General features: G+C 40.9%; 1 protein-coding gene across 3 annotated transcripts; it reads right to left on the bottom strand.

The window, feature by feature from the left end:
* Positions 1-923: 923 nt before the first annotated feature.
* On the bottom strand, positions 924-23,531 carry NBR1 (NBR1 autophagy cargo receptor). 3 transcript variants are annotated; one of them, XM_063179096.1, is made up of 21 exons: positions 23,396-23,531; positions 20,417-20,479; positions 18,768-18,786; positions 18,352-18,374; positions 17,328-17,525; positions 16,770-16,844; positions 15,242-15,471; positions 11,998-12,162; positions 11,359-11,565; positions 10,544-10,703; positions 9,762-10,049; positions 9,188-9,340; positions 8,663-8,738; positions 8,237-8,347; positions 7,270-7,458; positions 7,014-7,148; positions 5,605-5,965; positions 5,203-5,300; positions 4,594-4,663; positions 3,629-3,734; positions 924-3,149 (listed from the first exon to the last, which is right to left on the bottom strand). In XM_063179096.1, exons 1-21 carry the CDS (start codon positions 23,495-23,497, stop codon positions 2,976-2,978), a joined length of 3,003 nt encoding a protein of 1,000 aa, XP_063035166.1. In that variant the 5' UTR covers positions 23,498-23,531; the 3' UTR covers positions 924-2,975. The 3 variants fall into 3 exon arrangements, with proteins under 3 accessions (XP_063035166.1, XP_063035167.1, XP_063035168.1); XM_063179097.1 differs by having other exon boundaries at positions 924-3,146; XM_063179098.1 differs by lacking the exon at positions 18,352-18,374 and having other exon boundaries at positions 23,396-23,410.
* Positions 23,532-23,902: the final 371 nt, after the last annotated feature.

Here is a 23,902-nt window from a genome sequence, read left to right as displayed (position 1 = left end):
AGGAAAGACATTTTTGTGCTGTTCTTGTGAGGCAGTGAAGGCTTCCTGAAGATAAGGAAAGCCCCATATCTCTCCCAAGGAAGGTACCAAGGCTATCACCATGACAATGCGTAGAAAGAGACAAAAGATCTGGTTTTAGTCGGCTCACAGAGTGACGTGGCTCCTCTTCACCTATTGAGAGTTTTGTTTCTTTCTTATAACCAATGGGCAGTGTTATGTGTTTGTTAAGTAAATGTAAATATCCTGTAAAACTATAAAGGCAAAGGCAACATGTTGCTTTAATAAACGCCCCCTTATACAGCCTTCTGATCTGAGACTTGGTGCTTGCACTGTGTGGTGCTCTACAGCAACATCTGTGTTCCTTAAGTAAATGTAAACAACTTGTAAAACTATAAAAGCAACATGTTGCTTCAATAAATAAGTGTAAACAGCCTTCTGAGTGAGTCCTGGTGCTTTGTGCTCTGTGGGACTCTATAGCAACATCATCCCTGTCACAGATATATTTTATGAAAAATCCTTTTGCTGGGATTTTTTCTCCTGAGAAGCTGAGAGGCCTCGGAAATGAAATGTGAACAATGGTTATCTGCTGCTGTGGAATGTAACAGGTGCATCTGTGATTGGTCTCATGTGGTTGTTTCTAATTAATGGCCAATCCCAGTCTGGCTGGCTCGGACTCTCTGGTCAGTCACAAGATTTTATTATCACTCCTTTCCATTTCTTCTGATTAAATCCTTTCTTCTATTCTTTTAGTATAGTTTTAATTTATCATTTTCTTTTAATATAATATATATCATAAAATAATAAATCAGCCTTCTGAAACATGGAGTCAGATTCTCATCTCTTCCCTTATCCTGGGACTCCTGTGAACACCACCAACACATCCCAAACCCCCAGCTCACCCAAAATAAGATACAGAGATCACATCTGCTCTATAGAATATATTATAAATTATATCATGCATCCATTAACAAAATATACAAAGCCAACAGAAATATATCTATCTTAAGCCTGAGCATACAGCATCTAAACTCTAGTAAAAAGTAACATAAAGAGAACAGCATCTCACACTTGCCACTTCAATCCTCAATGAAGTGTTCCTCCTCAAATGCTTCAGTTTTGTAGTTTACAGAACACATGAACATTCCAAGTACAAAGGTACACATGGTGAACATGGGTCCTGCTGGGCCTGACAGACCCCAGCAAATAAAACCACATTATGCTTCAAAGTGTCATCAGCTTCTGCATTTCACCCCTGTCCTAGAGCTGGCATTAGTCAGAAGATACTCAAAAAAATCCACATCCAAGTTAAGGTGGAAAGTCACAGAAGGATCTTTACCTGGTCCACAGCACACAGTTGTACTGGTGTACAGAGAGATGGCAAACACTGCAAAATACTTCTACTGTATTTCAAAATAAACATTTAAGAGTATATCTTCCACAATCTATAAAAATAGGTTTAAAAGGAAAGTGGTATGATACATTTGTTTTCTTGAACTGTTTTAATGGTATTTTTATCTCTATGGGTACTAAAGTCTTTTAAAAAATTACTGATAACCTGGCCAGCACAATACTGATGCTGCTTCAGCTATGCTGTGACAAAACAGAACACTAGTTTTGAAGCAGGAGTAATATAAAATATTTTAGAATCGATGGTCTCTTACTGCAGCAAGGAAAAAATGTTTATTTGAAAGTAAGAATGCAGCCAACACTGTCACCTGCTGAGGGACTGAACTCTGAGAGGTTCTCTGGATACCCCACTGCACAGCAGTGTCTGGTGCTCATTTATGTCATTCTTCAGAATCAAACCTCTCAGCATATTCAGAAAGGAATTCTTAGATTTCCAAATTAAATATGGGCATCTAAAAATCTTAGCAGAAAAATGAATTCTACAGATGTGGCTATGGAAACACAGGGCCAGCTAAAACCATCAGAGGAGGCTGTACATTTGAAAGTGCTTCAGTTAATGCATTTTTTAAACTCTCATGTAAAGTTATGTGATCCCTGCTTCAAGCATTCTTTCCATTCCTAAACATTACAAAAATTTATACTCCAGGTCTGGGTTCCTACACATTCTTGAATTTTTTCATGTGGTATTAACAGAGTAAATATTTGCACTCTAGTGAAAAAAGGTAATGGTCAAATTTTTTATATTTTTACAAAGAGCCTGTAAAGATTCCTAGAAAAGCCTTTCCTACCCTTACACTCCATTTTTAACAAAATATTTTATGTAGGTTATTCTTCTACAGTTAGAGATGTGGTGTGCACTATCATTACTGATTCAATTGCTGGTGGTAATTTTCCTGCTTCATTCTGCTACAACAAAAACAACTTTACTGGTATTCATCAGTTGAACAGTTCCACTTTTAGACTTTTGAAAAGTCTAAATTCAAGATGGCTTTCTTTTATGAGCAACTTCTTTTTCTTAGAATAAGTTGTAAGATTTAAATTTGTCACTTTACTATCACACATTGGAAAACCAATTACTAAATCCTCAGAAGAAACAAAGAAACTCCTAGTTTCAGGCATCTCTTGTAAATTAAGCAGAACTACATTTTATAGCAGCATTTTACACTGGTTTCTATTCCAAAGCTAATTAAGCCAACAAAAAATTTCCAGCTGCCTAAAAAAAAAAAGTATATACACAATAAAATGGGAATTTCTCACCTGGGTACAAAGTTTAGTTCTACATGATTCTCTGGTAAAAGGATTTGATCTGAAATTAGAGATTTAAAGACTACTCATTTAACTATGAGGTCTAAATAATAACTGAAATTCTGGTATCCATTCCAAGAGATGCCACGAGAGTTGTTTGACATTTCCACGAGGGTAAAAAGAAGAAGTCAAATGCTCAAAGAAAAGCTGAAGTTTTAAACCAAACCTCCAAACAGAGAGCAGCTGAGGAGCAGCCTGCTACTCTTGCAATCTTTAATTAGAGTTTACTCAATGAAGATTATTCCTCTCTCCAGCAGGCAGGTTTAGCACCTACTGCACCAGTCTCTGTTACTGATCTGAAGCAATTCAGTCACCACCTCAATCATGTTGTTGTTGTGTTTCTTCAGCAGCCTCAGGTTTAACTGCCTGTCACAGAATCCCATCTCACACAGACTGGAGAGCAGAGCAGCAGTCTGCTCTTCTGGAGCTGCAGGCTGCTGAAAACAAAAGACAGTAAGATCAATTTAAAAAGCTGATTTATTTTTTGCCACTTGAACTAGGGGCCCTGCATTATGCTAGAATCAAACTGAGGCACAGAGGCTGCTGAAAACAAAAGACAGTAAGATCAATTTAAAAAGCTAATTTGTTTTTTGCCATTTGAACTGTGCATTATGCTAGAATCAAACTGAGCCACAGAGGCTCTTCTGGCCCCATTTAAGCCATTTATAACTCCCTTCACTGCTCACTTACAAAGGTGAGCTACTACTCCTACATGAGGCTACCAGAGACATGTTTTTATCCATATGGCATGGATTTCCCAGTCTGCTGAGAGCAGCAAACCTCAAAGGAACACCATCAAACTTAACATTTTACTCTTACATTAACTCCAATATAGACTATTGACACATTTAAAAAAACACACACCTGTAAATTTGTCATTCCATGAAGCTCACACAGCACACAAAAAGACACTCACCTGTTCCATAATGGGTGGTCCAGCAAATAATGCTTTGTAGGCAGAAGCAGCAACTGACAAAGCTCCTTTCACGAGCTCTCCTGCAATGCTGCTGCCCTGAGGGTACCTGTGAAGAGACCAGGAGCTGTTTTAGGGTCAGTAAAGCCAAGGGTTTGTTTCAGTGAAATGCAATTTGCTGCCTTTTGAGGCAAGAACTGCTGGAGACAACAGCCTGTGATCCAAAGGAATCAGCAGTGTTTGGGAACTGAGCTATACAAGAAGTTAATTCCTTCTTCTTGACAAGTTCTATTAAATTGTGGGTGTATGTCTTCCCTGAAGTGACCTTTTGTAAAGAGTTCAGTGCTCTCATCTAGAAGAGAACAGACCTACATGAAAGCTGTGCACTGACACATCCATTCAGGGTAGGGTAACTTCTATTTGTTTCCTATGAATACCTGAGTTACTTAATAATCCATTATATATATATATTCTATACGCTAATATATTATATATTAGAATATTTTATATATATATATATATATATATATATATATATATATATATATACATATATATATACATATATATATACACACTCTTATGTATTCTAATATATATATTCTTAATCAACATTTTGACTTACCTCTCCAGCCTCAGTATTTTATGACTACTTTATAGCTACCTTGTAAAATCCCCATCCTAAGAGGCCTGAGATTTTCCAGAAAAAAAAACCTCACAGAATTTTAGAAGCACTCAACTTGAGCTCTTCACTAACTTTGGTTTGCCAGTTCTGCATCCTTTTGATCTGTGCCCAAGTAGAAACTAAGATCTTACAAAAACACAGCATGTTTGCTTTAAGAAGGGAGGCCTCTCTCCAAATTATTGACAACATGAAATCTACAGGCCAGATCTTTTTCCTAGGTGTCTGATTAAGCTGCTCTCAGTCTAAAATAGTGTTTGTGAAGTCAGAGCTTCACCTTCATTACCTTGGGTATTCTGAGAACTTAGTGAGAAATGCAGAAGATCCTGGCTCATGATTATCTTCACCACTGGGTTCTGGAAGAGGAAGACAAAATGTCAACATATCCAGTTAATTAAGCTGGAGAAATGCAACACATGCAAAAACATAAAAAATGTGTCTCAGTACAACACTGATACTCTAAGTTTAGTTATGCAGAGAATCCAGGATTCTCACTGCAGTGACAGCAGTCAGAAGGTTTTCAGAACCATATGAGTGATTCATCACTGGTGTTTAACAAAGAGGAACTGCTGTCTCAGTGACTGTAACAGCAGCTTAAATACACAGCTCATCAATCCCAGAGCAAAGTAATTTTCCAGATGCCTGTAAGTACTTTTGAGTATCCTTTTAAATCTTTACAATTTCCCATAATAGATGCTCTTTACTGATCCACAAAACCAATTATTTCTTTATTTGCCACATCCATACAGCAAAAGTTCAACACTCAGAGAAAAACTAAAATCTTTACTTGATAGATTTCTGCTCTCCTCAAGAGAAAGGAGACATCAAATTCAATACCAGGCATAAAGAATGGGTGATAGCAATAGTCTGCACCCTTCATTAAATATGTCAATACCTTCTCTTTGTATTTGATCATGAGGAGCAGAAGAGATATGCTCTGAAGTTGCTGTGTTTGGTTCTTGGAAGGTAGAATACTGAAGAGATGAAAGATTCCTGAGAACATAAGGCAAAAACATCACCACTTTTATTCTACATGTACACACATAAGCAAGTCATGATCAACAGAAAAAAGAAAAAACTTCACATGCTCCCTTCTCTCCCTCTCTTGCACCCATTTAAATCAGCGAGTTAATAACACAGAGCCCCAAAACAGGCTCTCTAAAGTTGCAAGATTTAAGAACATTTACCTCAGCATATGATAAAAATTTTGTTACAATTCTTCCTTGGAAAGTACCAAACCTTGCAGACTCTAGAGCAATACCAGCATCACCATTTTGTTCCCATCCCCAAATCCTACCTTTGTGCCTGGGGAAGGCTGTCCACAGTTGCTGGGGTTAATGGTACTGCAGCCAGAGTTTGGGAAGTTGTCAGTGGATCACTGACCCTCTGGATCTGTGGTTGGCTTCCCCCTTCTGGGATCTCTGCTACTGTTTCAGGTTCTCCTGTCTTTTCTAAACCAGGCTGAGAAAGAGCTGAACTGTACATGGAGTCACCCAAGGGCCGGCTGGTGTCGAAGCACTCAGGGAGGATGATGATGTAGTCCTCTGAGGAAGCAGAGGAGCACTGACTCTGAACATCATCTTTGTCATCTTCCTCTTCATCACCATTGCCAGCAGCACTATGGGGGCTGGTGTTCTCATCAGGCAGTGGAAGGTCCCCTAGGAGGAAAAAAAAAGTGAGGTATTAACCATTCATTGTCTGTATGGAAAACAGCAGAGAGAGAATTGTCCCAGCTTGTGGAGAGCCTGGTTCAAGCATGGCTTAAAGAAAGAGGCCATGAAGGTATACAGCTGATGGGAAAGTAAAAGGTAGCTGTAAAGCAGCATTTCCCAGGCTTGATTTTGTAAATAACTAGGTTCTCAGGCACCTTTTTTATAAACAGCAGGATTCTCAGACAGTCTTCTCATAACAGTCCTTGGCTGCTCTGGGAACAGATATGAAGGTTTTGAGAACTTTTCATATCACAGTGAGAACACTAATTTTGGTTTCAATAAACAACCACGGGTATTGTAAACAAAAGGAGGGGTTAGAGTTTTCTCTGTAACCTATCGTGAGCTCGGATTTTGCAATATGCATGAAGTTAATTAACACTATTATAAAAGGTGACTGATTTGATCAATAAATCAGAGTCGATGCTGATCAACAAAGATGGGTCATCTCCCTTTGCTTTCAACACCAGTTGTAAGAAAAAAGTGTTTAGGAATAACTGTAAACCTCAGCTGCTGCCATTCACGGTGTCATTTTCCCTGCTGTGGGCAGGGTGTAGTGTGAAAGAGTAACAGATGCCAATGTTAAGCCTTTGCAAATACACTGCTGGTATTAATGCTTATAGTAAAAACTGGAGTAGGAGCTATATAAAGAACTGGAGTTTTCAGCTCCTGAATTACACACATTAGAAACAGGTCAGAAATACTGCAAGCTATGTGTACAAAATATGGAGGCACCAGTCATGCATTACATATGAGCATTTATCTGAATACCCAACTGGAACCTTTTAGTCTCAATTTCACTTCTTTAAACAGCAGCTGTTAAGCCAACTGCTTGTTAAACACTGACACCAATTTTCTGATGTAATGGTTCTCACAACTGGGACAATCTAACAATTCTCCTCATCTAATGAAGATCAATTTCCTAGAACAGTGTCACGTCTTCTCACACATGATTTTTTTTACAGCTTTATCTTATATTCAAGCCCATTTTACTTACCACATGAATTTTCTGTCACTGGTTCTGACTGATGAATCTTTGCTTCCTTTTTGGAAGTGGAATTACTATTTATCACAGGAGATTCTTCAGTTATTGTATTGCAGCTGAAGGTGTCTTGCAGTGTGTGTAAAGAGTCTAATAAAAGCAATCAGGAAAAACAATTAAATGGCATCAACCACCTGAGCTGAGCAATTTGTGTCTCATGTCTGACTGCAAACAAGTCAAACCAGAGAAGGCAGCTAATGACAGTACTTACTCTGGAGGATTTTGGGGTTTTTTTGTGGGGGTTTGTGGTCAGGTGCAGCATCCAGAGTCAGAGATCTAATTACAGTTTCACAGACAAACTGAGTCCCACTCATATCTTCTTCCCCTTCCTCCTGGTTCAATGCATGTTCAGCTTTCACCTTCACCACAGAAGAGTCCACAGAAAGGCCTTCTGCCACTCCTTGGAAAGGGAAACAACAGATTTTACCACCACAAAAAAGAAATGTAACTCTAAGAAGAATTTTTTAGACTGGCCACAGCTAATATTGATTCTGTGTGCTATTTCTAAAAATTGAAGGATTTTTGAATTCAGCTCAAGTTGAGCACAAAAGTGACTGAGAAGTATGGGGAGCACCCCTGGAGTGTTTGGAGTATAACCTAGTCTATAAAGGGCAGATCATTAATTCTCCCAACAATTCTAGTGGTCAGACAAATCAAAAGAAGGATTTAAATGGATTTTAAACAAGGACATGCAGTAATAGGACAGCAGGGAATGACTTTAACATGGAGGAGAGTATATTTAAATTAGATATTAGGCAGAAATTCTTCCTTTTGAGGGTTGTGAGGCCCTGGCACAGATTGCCCAGAGAAGCTGTGGCTGCCCCTGGATCCCTGGAAGTGTTCAAGGCCAGGCTGGGTGAGGCTTGGACCAGCCTGGGACACGGGAAGCTGTCACTGCTCATGACAGGGGGGTGGAACTGAATAATCTCTAAAGGTCCCTTCCAACCCAAAGCTTCCAAACCATTCTGTGATTCTATGAGTTCTATTTGCAATCTACATATATTATTCTCCAACCTCTATAATCACTAATGTAGTGTCAGACTCCAGGTTGATGAGACAAACAACCTGCAATTTATTTTTTTTTCCCAAAGAAGAGGAAGACAGTAATTAGAATTCCTTTTAGACATCAGGTTTGCTGACTACAGAGAAGTGACAACATCCTCAGGACTGCTGCTTACCAGGCACTAGTTTAAATCCACTCCCCTCGTTCTCCTCCTCTATCTGCCCTAAGCCAGGTTTCTCCAGCAAGGGGCTGTCACGTGGCAAAGGGGACATGCATGGAGTCATGTCTGGAAAACACAGGGAGCAAAGAAAATTGGCACTAAAGGACAAGGAGCCTCCATGAGGTAACATTTTCTTAAAGTTATTCTTTTTAAGGGACATTCTTTCAAGACTGAAGAAACTTAGTTATTTTGAAAGATAATCTGGTGGAATAAACAACTAGCTTTGCATTACTCTGCCACTGGCTGTGCAAAGAAAATGGCAGCATTCCTCAACATCTGGAATGTTATGTTCTTGGGGATATGAAGGTGAAAAGAAGCCAAGCTCTACACAAAGGATAGCTGTCTGTGCTCCAGAGAGCACCCAGAGCACAGGAGCCTTACCAACAGGAGTATTGTGTGGCACCCGCTCCAATTCCTGCACAATATTAATGTCCAACAGCTCAAAGGACAGCAAATCCTACAGGAAAAACACAGAGAGTTTCCATGAGCAAAGCCTGAAAGTGAATCATGTCTGTACTTGGCAGCACAGAGCCCACTGAGGTACAAATAACACTTTGTTTCTCAACACAATCTCCCACAATATATATTTACATCATTGAATATGGTGCACAAATTAGGGCAGCAAGGGACAAAGCTCAGAATTCCCTTATTAGAACCAGAGAAAGACTCAATGCTGACTCTCTTTTTTGAGACTCTTAATCTGTCCTACACATTTCTTCCACATAATGACAGTGCCTAACACCAGTTTGAGAAAACAGCTCTGCTATATAAAATGCAATATACTCTCTCTGAAAATAGAGAGGCCATTTCTAGAGCTCAGAAGTTTTAATCTTACAGAGGTCTACCTACCCAGACATCAAACCCAAGGTGGTTTGCTTTATATCTACCTGAATTTTAGCACTTTACCTGTGCAGTGAGGAGATCGACAGATGGGATATAAAATTCTCTCTCACTTGGCAGATTTTTGATCTTTAAAGGAACAGTTGGCAGAGATATTTCAGTCTGCTCTGCAATTTCACCTATCAGCTGAGCACCTGCTTCTGTCTCTAAGGAAGCACCCTGCAAAAAAACAAAAAAACCAGAAGCCCCTTAGCCACAGTAAATAAAACATCACATGAAATCTAAAGCCTGAGCTTTGTGTAAACACAGAAGTAATTTGAAAGAAATTTAAATCAACTCATTACAGAGCTAAAAGGACAAGACCTAACAAAGAGAAATGCTGCAGTGTTTCAGCTCAAAGAAGCAGACAAATAGCTGCAACAGACTGATAGCTGATGTCTTGACTGTCACAAAGAACAACTACTTTAGAACTTATAAATGCAATATATGTTGTATTTTTTCCTATTAAAATAAAATTTAAAAGCAAACAGCTAAAAGAATTCCCTTCAATAGTTAGTTAGGAATATTATGCCAAATAACAGACAATGCTCCTTCTCCTAGGCAATTCTGAGCTGCCTCAAACAGCAGGTGAGTGACTTGCCTGTTTGGTTCTGGAAGCTTTACTCTTCTGACAGGAGTCAGAATCCTTCCAATCACCTTCCACATAGTCAGCAGCTGGACAGGGATCCACCACAATACTGCACCAGATCCTTGGGCCAAACTGTTCCCCTCTGTGTGACAGTCTCCAGTGAGAAGTGTAAGTTCCTTCTATGTTGGGAGCTACAAACTCAACTGAAACAGTTCCTACTTGTCCAGATGGAAGGGATGGCACTATCACATCTTTTTTCTCAGCAGATGCCAAGGTCAGATTACCCCACATGAGTTTCAACTGAAAAATACAACAGAAAAAAGGCAAAAGTTAACTCCTCAAGCTTCTCTGCAAAGTGTGGGAAGTAGGAAGCAGAGGCTGAAAGGCCTTGTAGGTGCCAGGCATGGAGAAGAAGGTACACATTCCCACATTAATCACTATCAATACAAAGATACCCCCATCTTTTTAACACAAAGGCAGCTACTAACAGAACAAAGGGTTCTGGAGCTCAGAAAAGCAACAGACAGTTGTAAGCAGGGTGAAATTGCACCACCATAACATGGGGAACATACAATTAATTGGAAACACGTTCAGTGATGGTGCTCTGAATCTGTCCCTTCCCACAGCCTTCACTTTTGTAAAGAGCACCTACACAGCTTATTGCCCCAAAATTCCCAGCTGTAATTCAACAGGCCAAAGGAAACCTTAAACAGGTCCTAACAAGAGAATTCACCTACAAATGTTACCTCCCAGGATGATTTTAGTGTGTAGAAGGAAGAGCAAAGGCAAGATACCTTGGTGTCTGAGCTCCACTCCACATTGCCAGTATTCTTCATTCGCCAGTGTTTGATAAACTTTGTTCCTGGTTTCAAGTGAGTCCCATCAGGCAAATTCTCATCCACAAACACTGCACTAAGTGTTGGGACAATGGCTTGGAAGGGTTGATTAGGACTCCTGGGATTGGAGAAGAAACAAACAAAAAAAATACACCAAAAGTGAAGTTCAGCTGCTGATTGATGTTAATTTGGCTTTTAAATGCCCTAAATGGAAGGGATGAATTAAAGAAACAAACTGTACAAGTTTTACACTGCACAGTCATAAACTCAAAGAGAGTAGGAAATGCAGAGCAGTTGCCTGCAAAGGCTGCTGTCTAATGAACCTCAGTTTAAGAGCACATTAAAAAAAAAGAAACAGCAGTGAATATAAATATACAGAATGTACTTGATTTTATGCAGACACACTTAATAAAGCAGGAAGATACAGACTTTTTAAAAACTGGCAGTAAATGTTATTCTGTATGAGCATGCATGTGTATGTAAAATCCTAGGCACTCCCCTTCCTCCTAAATCTACATAAATCACTAAGTTTCTAGTAATAACCATCAGCCACTAATTTTTTTCCTTTCTCCTACTCTCCTCTCAATTAAAAACATTCTACCTTGCATTTGGACTCTACAAATGGCATTTGGACAAAATTCTCACCCAGTCAAATGACAAATCACCCTTCAAATGAGCAATTCCATAACCTTCCTCCAGTTACTTTAAATCGGTCTCATAACAAAAGGTCAGACAGCACAACTACCAGATGCTCAGTTAACCACAAGCCTTACAGGAAGGTATTAGGCTGGACACTCTCAGATTTCAGAGCAGGTGAGCCACTTGTTTCCAACACATGGATAGAGTTCCACAGATGAATTTTCCTGTGCAATTTTAGCTGCTTTTTGAGCTCTCGGACCTCTGCTTTTCGCTGTTTCTTCTCTGCTCGCAATCTTTGCTTCTCTGCCTTCAGAAATCTTTTGTCCATCTGTTTCTGGAGCCTGCAAAGCAATTAACACACCTTATTACATTAAATCGATTAGAATTTATCTTTACCCAACACAGTCTTAGTCTCAAGGGAACCCTTCAGGAAACATCCCATGCTTCTAGACTGGATACCAAATGATTTTAAAAGAACATCCTCGCAGTTGCTTGTGGAAGTATTTTCAACTGTTTCTGAAAGTACAAAAAAGGCAGGCACAGGATGCTCAAAGAAAAAGCAAGTTCTCAAAGTTTACAACCCAAAAAGTCTGTATTTTCTACTTTGTTATTAAAAACACTGTAAGATTTATGACTTATGCCCTTTAAGAAAATCTGAGCGCCATTTCCATTTCTTGTTATCTCTAAAATAAAAGCTGAACCCCAACTCCAACACAGGTGTTTCCTTGCACTCAGAACAACCTTGCCAGGCACTGCCAGGTGCCAGCACTTACCTGACTTGCTCCAGAGTGGCAGGCAGGCGTGGGGAGAGCTCTGCCAGGCTGTAATTGTCAGCCACACAGGGGATGGGTCTGCGCAGCTTTAACAAGACGTGGTTTGGATCGTGTGCATACGTTCCTGACTCACACTCCTCACAGATATTGTAGGCTGGACAAAGGCTGCAAAGCAGAAAGGATAAAGTTATCAAGAGGCAAAGAATTTCTGCAGAGAAGCTTTCACTGTAAGCAGTTCCCAAGTGAGCAGCTGGATGTCTCACTTATAGATCAGTATTTGGAGCCATGTGGAATACCTACATGATTATCTCTCTTCTTGGCACAACTGCAATATAGTTCCCACTTCTCTGAACACACATTGAAAAAATGTGGTGCTTCCTTTAGCACAAGTAATTAAAATTTTTGCTACAAAGGGCAGAACATTTTATCAAAATCCAGAGCTAGAAACAGCACCACACTTATGAAAATACAGTGGGTAAGTCAACAAGCATTCAGGGATGCAAAGCAGATTGCTCCTCCAGGAACAGGGCTGATAAAAACCAGACTGTCACCTCCTGCCAGCAAGGGAAAAAAAATCCAAAGAAAAACTCCTGCTGGCATTTCATCTACTGCTTCTGCCTAGTCCCAAAATGTTGATCTTTACAGCAGTTGCCTCATTCAAATAAAACTCTCACTTTTAACAACTTACTTCAGACATTTATCAAAATCTATTTCCTATTATTAGACAGACAAGAGTGGAGTCATTAAGAAAAGGTATGACCTGCCTTAGTCTCACTGACTCAGAACCAAACAAAGTGTTACAGACTAGTGGTTCTAAGCCCTGCTTTTTTGTTTAGTTAACCAAACAAAACGTTTCCCATTACAATTATTGGATCTTATTACTGCAGATAAGGTGATTGAGAACACAGCAATGAAGTTCTCTGAACTGTGTTAATTGAGAACACAACATTATAAAGTTCTCTCACTTTAACAATCACCTTTTCTCAAAATAATATTAATCTTGCTTTTATGCAGATAAAATCTAGCAACCACAGGAGAGAACATCAGATGTTGGTGAGACATAGAAGACATTCTGAAACATCCAGCAGGCTGCAAATTAGGAACGTAGAAGTATCTAACCCCAAGAGAGTTTCTCTCTCACTCACAAACCATGCCTGGCAGGTTCCCCATACTCCCAGATCCCAGCACTGAAATGTCCAGCAGGCTGCAGACTGGGAACCTAGAAGTATTTAATCCCAAGAGAGTTTCTCTCTCACTCACAAGCTGTGCATGTCAGCATGTCAAGTTCCCACTCTTCCAGCTCCCAGCACACTCTACCTGCACTGAAATGTCCAGCAGGGTGCAGATTGGGAACCTAGCAGTATCTAGTATCTAGAAACCCCAAGAGGATTTGATTTCTCTCTCTCTCTCACAGGCTGTGCCTGGCAGGTTCCCCACACTCCCAGATCCCAGCACTGAAATGTCCAGCAGGCTGCAGACTGACAACCTAGAAGTATTTAATCCCAAGAGAGTTTCTCACTCACAGGCTGTGCCTGGCAGGTTCCCACTCTCCCAACACTGAAATGTCCAGCAGGCTGCAGAATGGGAACCTAGAAGTATGTAACCCTTAGACAGTTTTACTCACAGGCTGTGCCTGGCAGGTTCCTCTCCCTCCCAGCACTGAAATGTCCAGCAGGCTGCAGAATGGGAACCTAGCAGTATCTAGTATCTAGAAACCCCAAAAGGATTTGATTTCTCTCTCTCTCACTCACTCACAGGCTGTGCCTGGCAGGTTCCCCACACTCCCAGCACAGAAATGTCCAGCAGGCTGCAGACAGGGAACCTAGCAGTATCTTACCCCAAGAGAGTTTCTCTCTCACTCACAAGCTGTGCATGTCAGCATGTCAAGTTCCCACCCTTCCAGCTCCCAGCACACTCTACCTGCACTGAAATGCAGGCTGCAGATTAGGAACCTAGAGGTATCTAACCCCAAGAGAGCTGCTTTCTCACTCTCAGGCTGTGCCTGCAGGTCCCCACACTCCCAGCTCCCAGCACTGAAATGTCCAGCAGGGTGCAGATTGGGAACCTAGCAGTATCTAGTATCTAGAAACCCCAGGAGGATTTCTCTCTCTCTCTCACTCACAGGCTGTGCCTGCCAGGGTCTCAACCTCCCAGCACACTGTACCTGCACTGAAATGCCCATCAGGCTGCAGATTAGGAACCCAGCAGTATCTAACCCCGAGACAGTTTCTCACTCACTCGCTCTCAAACTGTGCATGTCAGCATGTCAGGTTCCCACCCTTCCAGCTCACTGTACCTGCACTGAAATGTCCAGCAGGCTGCAGATTAAGAACCTAGTAGTATCTAACCCCCAGAGAGTTTCACTCACAGGCTGTGCCTGGCAGGGTCCCCACACTCCCAGCTCACTGCCATGTCCAGCAGGCTGCAGATTATGAACCCAGCAGTACCTTACCCCCAGAAGAGTTTCTCTCTCTCTCCCTCCCAGGCTGTGCCACCCTCCCAGCCCCCTGTACCAGCACTGAAACGTCCAGCAGGCTGCAGATTAAGAACCTAGCAATATCTAACCCCCAGAGAGTTTCACTCACAGCCTGTCCCTGGCAGGTTCCCCACACTCCCAGCTCCCTGTACCTGCACTGCAATGTCCTGCAGGCTGCAGATTGGGAACCCAGCAGTATCTAACCCCCAGAGAGTTTCACTCACAGCCTGTCCCTGGCAGGTTCCCCACACTCCTAGCTCCCTGTACCTGCACTGCAATGTCCTGCAGGCTGCAGATGATGAACCCAGCAGTATCCAACCACTAGAGTTTCTCTCTCCCTCCCTCCCAGCCCCTGTACCTGCACTGCAATGTCCTGCAGGCTGCAGATGATGAACACAGCAGTATCCAACCACCAGAGTTTCTCTCTCTCTCCCTCCCAGGCTGGTCCCACCCTCCCAGCCCCCTGTACGTGCACTGCAATGTCCTGCAGGCTGCAGATGATGAACCCAGCAGTATCCAACCCCCAGAGTTTCTCTCTCCCTCCCTCCCAGCCCCTGTACCTGCACTGCAATGCCCAGCAGGCTGCAGATTGGGAACCCAGCAGTATCCAACCCCCAGAGAGTTTCACTCACAGGCTGTCCTTGGCAGGTTCCCCACACTCCTAGCTCCCTGTACCTGCACTGCAATGTCCTGCAGGCTGCAGATGATGAACCCAGCAGTATCCAACCCCCAGAGTGTTTCTCTCTCCCTCCCTCCCAGCCCCTGTACCTGCACTGGTAGCGCACCCCGACGATGGGAGCCTGGCAGCTGCAGCAGGACATGAGCCAGTCACACTGCCTGCTGCTGCTGCTGCTGCTCCCCACGGGGCTCTCTGGAGGTGCAGCTGCTGCTGGGAATGAGCTCTCACAAAATTCTGCAGGCTGACTGCAATGGACAAGCTTCTCATACAGCTTCTGCTCCAGCCTCTCCACAGTCTCCTTAACTACTTGTTCTCTGAACTGGAAAGAAATTAAAGCAGTGGTGAATGAGAGCCACCTTTAAAGTTTGAAATGTTGAGTTACATTGTCCCAAGTCTCCCAATCTGTCAGTAGCCATTGACTACTTCAGAATAATTTCCCCTACCGCCAGCACACTCTTATTAAAATTATTTTAATATATAATACATATAACATATATATGATCATATCATTATATCATATTATACAGATCACAATCTAATATTATCATAATATCATATATATATGACATATAACATATATATGATCATATCATTATATCATATTATACAGATCACACAATCTAATATTATCATAATATCATATATATATGACATATAACATATATATGATCATATCATTATATCATATTATACAGATCACACAATCTAATATTATCATAATATCATATATATATGACATATAACATATATATGATCATATCATTATATCATATTATACAGATCACACAATCTAATATTATCATAATATCATATATATATGACATATAACATATATATGATCATATCATTATATCATATTATACAGATCACACAATCTAATATTATCATAATATCATATATATATGACATATAACATATATATGATCATATCATTATATCATATTATACAGATCACACAATCTAATATTATCATAATATCATATATATATGACATATAACATATATATGATCATATCATTATATCATATTATACAGATCACACAATCTAATATTATCATAATATCACATATATATGATATATAACATATATATGATAATACATAAAATATATCAACAAGTACCATGTTCCGCAGAGAGAACTTTTATTTTAGAAAATATCAACCCAGAGCTTTTAAGAAGGCAAATTAAAATTCACATATATGTGCTTACAATATTGTTTTTCTTCCATAAGCTTGCATGAAGGGAAGGAAAATCATCTCCAAAACTGGGCAATCAAGAGCCTACAACAGCAACACTCTCCATGCTCTCCCACAATGAGTGGTCTGTGCCACAAGGATTCTGTTTGTTATGGGAGCTACTTAAAACTACACTCTAACTGAATCAAATGCATAAACTAAATATTTCACTTTTCACAAGTGGTATGGATCAAGTTTTTGGTTTTGGGGTTTCTTAAGGTATCACTTGCAGACATAGTTAAACATTTAGTTCACATTAAGATCCTGGTCACAAGTGCTGATGGCAGGAGTGTTCAGATGTCAGGCATCACAAAGATCACTTCCAACAACAATAAAATTAAAGTATTTAAGTATATAAAAACTTGCAAGACAAAACACTTACTGTTTCCAAGTAGCTAGTAAACCATTCTGGAGGATTTTCATTTGTGCTTTCTGTCCTGGTCTGATTTAACTTTTGCTGGGGAAAAAAATAAATCAAAAGAAAACAAAAAAAAGTATGCAAAGTTAAAAAAAAAAAAAAAAACCCATCTCAACACAGCAAGTTAACTGCTGAAATAGCTTTTAAGTGTCTTTATAGAAAAATATTTAAGTAGCCACTGACATTTTCCTGAAACATTTCTGCCTCATTAGCATTTGAGTGTAATTACACACCAAAGAAATCAAGTCAGGCAGAAGTTACCAGATGGCAATGAGAGCTTCAGGAGATGAACTGCTCTGTTTAGCAGAATATTTAAGAATGGCCAACATGAAAGCACTGGCATTTCTAAAGACAGCATCAAATTACCCTCTTGAAGTTATTCAAACTTCAAGAGCTTCAACAGGTGCAGGGAACTGAAAACAGAGACCAACTCAGTTTTTATATATGGCTGAAGAGGACAATCAGTCTATAAAGTGAATTATATTTATTAATTCTTTGTTTGAATGCAGCTCAGCTTCTTACCTGCATGGTCAGGTCCTTGTCTTTTTTAAATTCTTCCTCTAATCCCTGAGCTAGCATGGAATGATGCAAAAGTGGTTTCTTCTCATCTTTAAGAAGCATCAGCTTTTCTGTCACATTTTTTTCATGGAGTTGCAAAGCATGAGAAGAGTTCTTTTCATAGGCATTCATCTGAAGCTGATTTCCTTGTTTTACTGCAATCTAAATAAACACAACACACATACACCACGTTTTCCACTTAAAATCAGTATAGGGAATCTGTAAAAATTCAGTATTGAACTACATTGGAGAGTTTGGCAAAAGGGTGGGGAAGGACTAACAGACAAAAAGAAAAACAGAGAGAGATGCCAAGGTAGAGTCAGCTGATATTCTACTTCAGAAAGGTTATTAATATATTATTTAAAAGTTTATTAAAAGCCAAAGGATAATCATGCAAATATCCAGTTGGAATTTTTCAGCCTACAATAAAGTGTTCCCAGGAGCCCGTAATCAACAGATTCTGTCCAGGAATTTATTTTGAAATTATCAGATTTGAAATTCAAACCACGAGTAAAAAGTTGTGAAAGACTTAATAATGTAAAACAGAAATGTAAAAAAATGCAATTCTTATTTTGTCCAACTGCTTATAAAGTAGCTAAGCATTGACTCCAACAAGTTTTAATGATATACTCTGCAGAATCTATGTGGTAATATTTTTGAAGGATTTCACCAAAGCCCAATATTTCTAAATATGGGATTACTTTTGAAGGGTTTGAGAAAATCAATCCCTTAACCAACCCAGTGCTGCTCAGGGTCCTGAATCTCAACTCCTATTCAACTAACTTATAAAAACAAAGACCAACCAGGACAGAAAAAAACAAAAAAAAAAAGTAATAAGACATCCAAGCTACTGTTCAAAGCTAGAAAACAGCTTTGAAAAACTATTCTGATTTCCTGGGCCAGGTAATGCCATTTTTTTTTCCTCAGCTACATCAGTTTTAATTAGAAAAGGATGAATATATTGAAAAAAGTCAAAGAGCACATTTACCTTCAGAGCTTCTTCATATTCCTCTAAAGAAAAATAGAAAGAAGTGTGAATGGCCCCTATCTCACACAACAGATGTTTTATCACACACTATTTAGAAACCTTTACATGACAAAGGGCCTCCCCTACCTTCTGTAAATTCTCTTAAATTAAACGCCTAATTAAATTAGTGCAAGAAATTGTATATACAGCAACAAGCACACAATTTCACAGTGAAGAACCACAACATTCCACTCATTTAGTAATTTTCAATTTGTTCCTGTGGATCAAGAATGCTTTCCTTTGGGAAGAATTTAATGCCAAGTCATATATAAAATTAAAAAATCCAAAAGCAAGCATTCTTAAGTGCATCTTCAAAATAAACAGGCAATAGTTGGGGTCTCTTATCTTGATTGCACCTCAGCAAAGCAGCAGCTCACCTTTGCTGTTCACAGAGACCTGCAAAGAGAAGGAACAGTGAGACATATTTTTGCAGTTCTCTCAAAATGAACACCCTTCAGAATAAACACACTTTTATTCTGTTCCTACAGCAGCAGTCCTTTAGCTGTTTGTCACTGCCATGTTTAATCATTACCCAAAGCTGGGGTGCCCTGGAGCAGCCCATGTTTGTTACTGGACTGGCACAGGAGGCAGCTCTGGCACCAGAACAAGCTGCTCTCCTCCAAAGTCACTGCCTGTACCCCTGGGCTCACTGCACAACTTTAAATGCTCAGTTAAGTGTTTCAAAAGATCAATTAAGTGTTTCACAAGCCCATTCTTCTCCAGAAAATTAATTATCAATGCTGCACATAGAAGTCATTAACACAGGAAGCTATTTAATCCTCACAGCATCACAGGATTCTGAACAATGCTTGCTCAGTATTTCAGGGAAAAGCTTTCATAGATTCATCTATATATTTATATATTATACAGGCTGGAAAATAAGGGGAGAATCATTCTCTGAAAGGTTGTTAGAAGCTTCTTGACATTTCCCCTTAGGGAAAAATAACAAGAACAAGAACCCCCATGTCATTTAGCAGAGCTATAATCCAAGCAGTGGAACACTGTGTTTGCAAAAGGTCATTCTGTGTGAGAGTTACAGTCCCCTCTGAATCTCTAGATAAACAAAAATAATATGAGAGGGTGAGACTGTGCCAAGCAGGAAGTTACTCAACAAGGACAACTAGAAGTAACCAATTTGTTTTGTGAGTCAGTAATCTGCTTGGAGATTACAGCAATTGCATCAAGCAGGCAGAGGATTTGAGTAGAGCAGATCACTGAGGCAAACCTGGGCTAATGACAGGGGACCTACATTTTCCAGAGGAAGGAGTCTAGAGTGAAAAGACAGAGCTTTACCACAGCTGCAAACACAAGTAGCTACAACTACCTGCCACAGACATATTTTCTGAAAATCCTTTTGTTAGGATCTTTTCTCCTGAGAAGCTGGGAAGCTTCAGCTTCTCCATGTTTTGTTGCTCTGGAGAATTGTTCACCTATCATGTGAAATTGTTTTTACTTGGTGACCAATGACAGCCAGCTGTGTCAAGGCTGTGAGCAGTCACAAGATTTTATTATCATTCCTTTCCTTTCAAGCCTTCTAATGAAATCCTGTCTTCTATTCTTTTAGTATAGTTTTAACATAGAATTTTCTTTTAATATAATATATCTCATAAAATAATAAATCAGCCTTCTGAAACATGGAGTCAAGATTCTCATCTCTTCCCTCATCCTGGGACTCTATGAACACCACCACAACTACCTTATAAAAAAAATTTAAAAATAAATAAGTTCCTCAATGGAAACATTCCTCCACAGAGCACAGAGAACGACTGGGTGTTCCAACAGGGTGGAAAAAAGAAAGGCAGTAGCTTCTAAAAAAGTATTTTAAAGTATGTATGCTGCATTAGGAGTAAGACCAAAAGACTATCAGCTATTTTCTTATTTAAAGGACAAACATTCCCCCACCCCAATGTGCATAAAAAACTCTCCTGAAGGACCCATGACCAACTATCAGGAGACAGAAAGTAATTTCTGCCAGCAGCCATTTCTCAGCTGACTTATTGGGAGGGTGGAGTGGCAGGGGTTTTACCTCATCATTATCCTCATCAATGTACTTGATCTGAATGTTGTCCAGGTCAAATGAAACTTTAACCTGTAATAAAAAAATAGAGCACAAAATCATAGTGAGGCAGGACCTCAGTTAACAATGATTATTAATTGGGAATAACACTACAACCCTTTTGATCCCTCCCTTCAGTTTCTCAGAAGCAAACACTGTTTTACCAAATCCATTCCTCTGGAGCTGAACTCTTCCCAGTGCCTTCCCTCCAAGCTTTCCTGACTTTCCCTAATGAAAATAATAAACACATCTTTTTCCTCTTGCACCTTGCCAGGTTAATGTTTACTCCAAAATAAATAACAAAAACCTCCCCATTCTAAGAGGACAAGCTCAGGGTTAACAAACTCAGTCATGGTAAACACTGCAAAACATGAAGACAAAAACAATCCCCAAACTCTTTTTAGAAAGCACCTGGGAGACAGCTCACAAGGGTGATCAGCCTTTCCTCAGCCTATCAAAACTCCCAGAATAAAGCTGAGCAGTTATTTTACATTTTACATTAGCAAGGCAGAATGAGCAGCACCAAATCAACCATAAAATGAAAGCAGTTGTTTCCACATGCTGAGCCTTTGAGGCTCCTGTACATTTCTGTACCAGGTTCCTACAAAAATGCATTTTTCTGCTTTGGTTTGAACAGACAGGTGTCTGCTCAGGAAGGCAGGAGCCTCCCTTGAAATGGAAAATGTAAACCTCCTCCTTCTGAATTATTGTAATTTTTAAATTAAGAATTATTGTAATTTTTAAATCAAGCAAAGATATGGGAATAGGAATAGCAGTTTATTTTTGTACCAGGTTCCTACAAAAACTGCATTTTTCTGCTTTGGTTTGAACAGACAGGAAGGCAGACACCTGAAATGAAAAATGTAAACCTCCTCCTTCTGAATTATTGTAATTTTTAAATTAAGGGGTTCTCAAGCAAAGATATGGGAATAGGAATAACAGTTTATTTTTGTACCAGGTTCCTACAAAAACTGCATTTTTCTGCTTTGGTTTGAACAGACAGGTGTCTGCTCAGGAAGGGAGACACCTGAAATGGAAAATGTAAACCTCCTCCTTCTGAATTATTATCATTTTTAAATTAAGGTGCTCTCAGCAAAGATATGGGGAAAAGAATAACAGTTTATTTTTGTACCAGGTTCCTACAAAAACTGTGTTTTTCTGCCTTGCTTTGAAGAGACAGGTGTCTGCTGAGGACACACGGACACAGCCCCACTGGGGCACAGGGACACACAGACACAGGGACACACAGACACATTCTGCTCCAGGCAGGCTCTTCCAGCAGCACATCCCAGATTCTGTGAGTGCAGAGACAGAACCAGCTTGTTTTGCCAGGAAGAAGCAGTGCTCTGCATTTCCATGGTCTGGAAGCACAGATTGTTCCCCTAAACTCCGGGCAGAACAAGAGCTCACAGGTTTATAAAAGTTTATCCCTTATCAACATCAACCACGTTGCACAGAATACCAAAGTACAACAAAAACACAAGTTTAACTCCTTTAAAACAATATTTCCCACAACAGGGACAACCCCTGGCTGTACCTCAGGGAAACACTGTAATGGAAACACCACACCTTGAACAAACACACCCTGGCTCTCAGAATACCTGAGATTAAGGGCAGCACGGTGCTTACACAGTAATCTGCTTCCAGCTTTGATGCAAGCACGGCTCTGACCAGCTCAGACATTCCTGCAGCTCTACTTGCACTAAGTATTTTAAGGCTGAACCTCTCGGTGCCTCTTTTCAGAGGACTGAAATACAGCAAGGGAAGGTGATGCAGCTCAAACCTTGGACCTGAGCAATTCACAAAACAAACCCCTCCTGCATGTGTACTGGAAGATACTGGCCAGAAAAACAGAAAATAACACAGCAGCAAGATCTCTTCAGATGTATCTTTGAAAGCAAGCTAAGAAAAATGAGAACAGTTGTGTGGAAGAGGTTTTACAGCAACTTCTGTCAGCCAGAGAGGAGTTTGATAAGAGGATCCATAATTACCCGTGAAAGAATTTCCTACCAAGGTCATTGACATAGAAACCAAGAAAGAAAGGAGGATAAATAAAAGAAACCTGAACTGTCCATTCCAATAAACACTTTCTTTGTCTCTGGTGACCAATGAGTAAAGTGTAAACTTATGATCTTTGTAAGAATGTATAAAAAGCATGCAGGCTATAATAAAAACAGTTTGAAGCCTTCTGAAAATGGAGTGTGTTGTCTCAGTCTCAACTACGACACAGCTGCTACAGAATTAATTAATAACAACAATAATAATAATAGTAATAATAATGTTAGTTTCATCATAGCCAAGGGAATACTTACAACAGAATTTCACACTAAGCCAATACAGGAATTGTCACTAAACCCTGAAAACAAGCACCCAAACAAACCGAGCTCTACCAAAGCAGGACACACAGACCTGCCCACACAGGCACGGCCCAGTCAGAGCCGGTTCTACCCAAACTACCTCACACAAAGCTCTGGGAACCAAGGACCAAACTAAAATCTGTTGGTGACTCAGTATCCCAAAAGGCACAGACAAATCTTCAGAAAATCACAGACAGGTGTTACTTCACGATCAGTACTTCAAAAAGTACAGGAAATAACAGAATGTACTTTACAGAGGGATACAGAGCCAAACCTGCAAAAAAGGGCAAAGAGAAGAGCTAAGCCCTGCTGCTCACACAGAAAAAAAAGAGCTCTTGAGAATCTTTTTCCAAACCAGGCCGTTCACATCAATCTAAGCACACAGCAGGAGTGAATAACACTATTTAGGCAAAAATAACAATCAAGACCGCAGGCCTATGAACCGGCAGCTCTAACAGCCCGTGAAATGGATAACACTGCTTCGGAAAGCGCGGTCGGAGACGCTGAGCCCTCAAAGCTTCGCTGGCCCGGTCAGCGCCTCACCGGGCCGGCTCCCGGCGGCTGCGGCCCCCCCGCCTCGCCTCCCGCTCACCATGGCCTCCACATCGGCCCACGTCGTGCGCGCCGGGTCGGACACGAGGAAGGAGCGGGTTTCGCCGCGGCAGGTGACGCGCAGGGTGACCCGCGGCTCCATGGCGCGCTCCCGCGGGGCCGGGGCCGGCGGCGCCAGCCCTCCCGACAGGCACAACATGGCGGCCCGAGGGCGGCCCGCCCCGCGCCCGCTGCGCGCGGTTATTGGCGGAGCCGCCTGTCACTCATCCATCCCTCCGCTGTGATTGGTCGGAAGGCGGAGTCAGAGGGGTCGCGGAACAACAACAATAAACACAGCCGGGCGCGCGCGCGCGCACCGCGGCCACGCACGTCCGGCAACTGCGCCGCGGCGGCGCTTGTGCACTCCGGCATCACGTGGCGGCGGCGGCCAATCAGCTACCAAACCAGAGCCAACCAGAACCAATCAGAGTCAAGCAGGCCAGCGCGGCCCCGCCCCGCCGAGGGGAAGGAGCCCGTCAGGGGGCGCTGCAGGGGCGCGCGCCGGCTC

Source organism: Melospiza melodia, chromosome 30 (assembly GCF_035770615.1).
Source record: "Melospiza melodia melodia isolate bMelMel2 chromosome 30, bMelMel2.pri, whole genome shotgun sequence".
In the NCBI taxonomy this organism is placed as follows: Eukaryota; Metazoa; Chordata; class Aves; order Passeriformes; family Passerellidae; genus Melospiza; species Melospiza melodia.
This window is presented reverse-complemented; position numbering and strand designations above follow the sequence as displayed.

Coding starts and splice junctions, on each gene's coding strand:
- NBR1 (XM_063179096.1), bottom strand. CDS start 23,497: ATGGAGCCGCGGGTCACCCTGCGCGTCACCTGCCGCGGCGAAACCCGC. Junction 7,459..8,236: donor TGGATTTAAACTAGTGCCTG/GTAAGCAGCAGT, acceptor TCCCTTTCCAAG/GAGTGGCAGAAGGCCTTTCT. Junction 3,150..3,628: donor GACCACCCATTATGGAACAG/GTGAGTGTCTTT, acceptor TTTTGTTTTCAG/CAGCCTGCAGCTCCAGAAGA.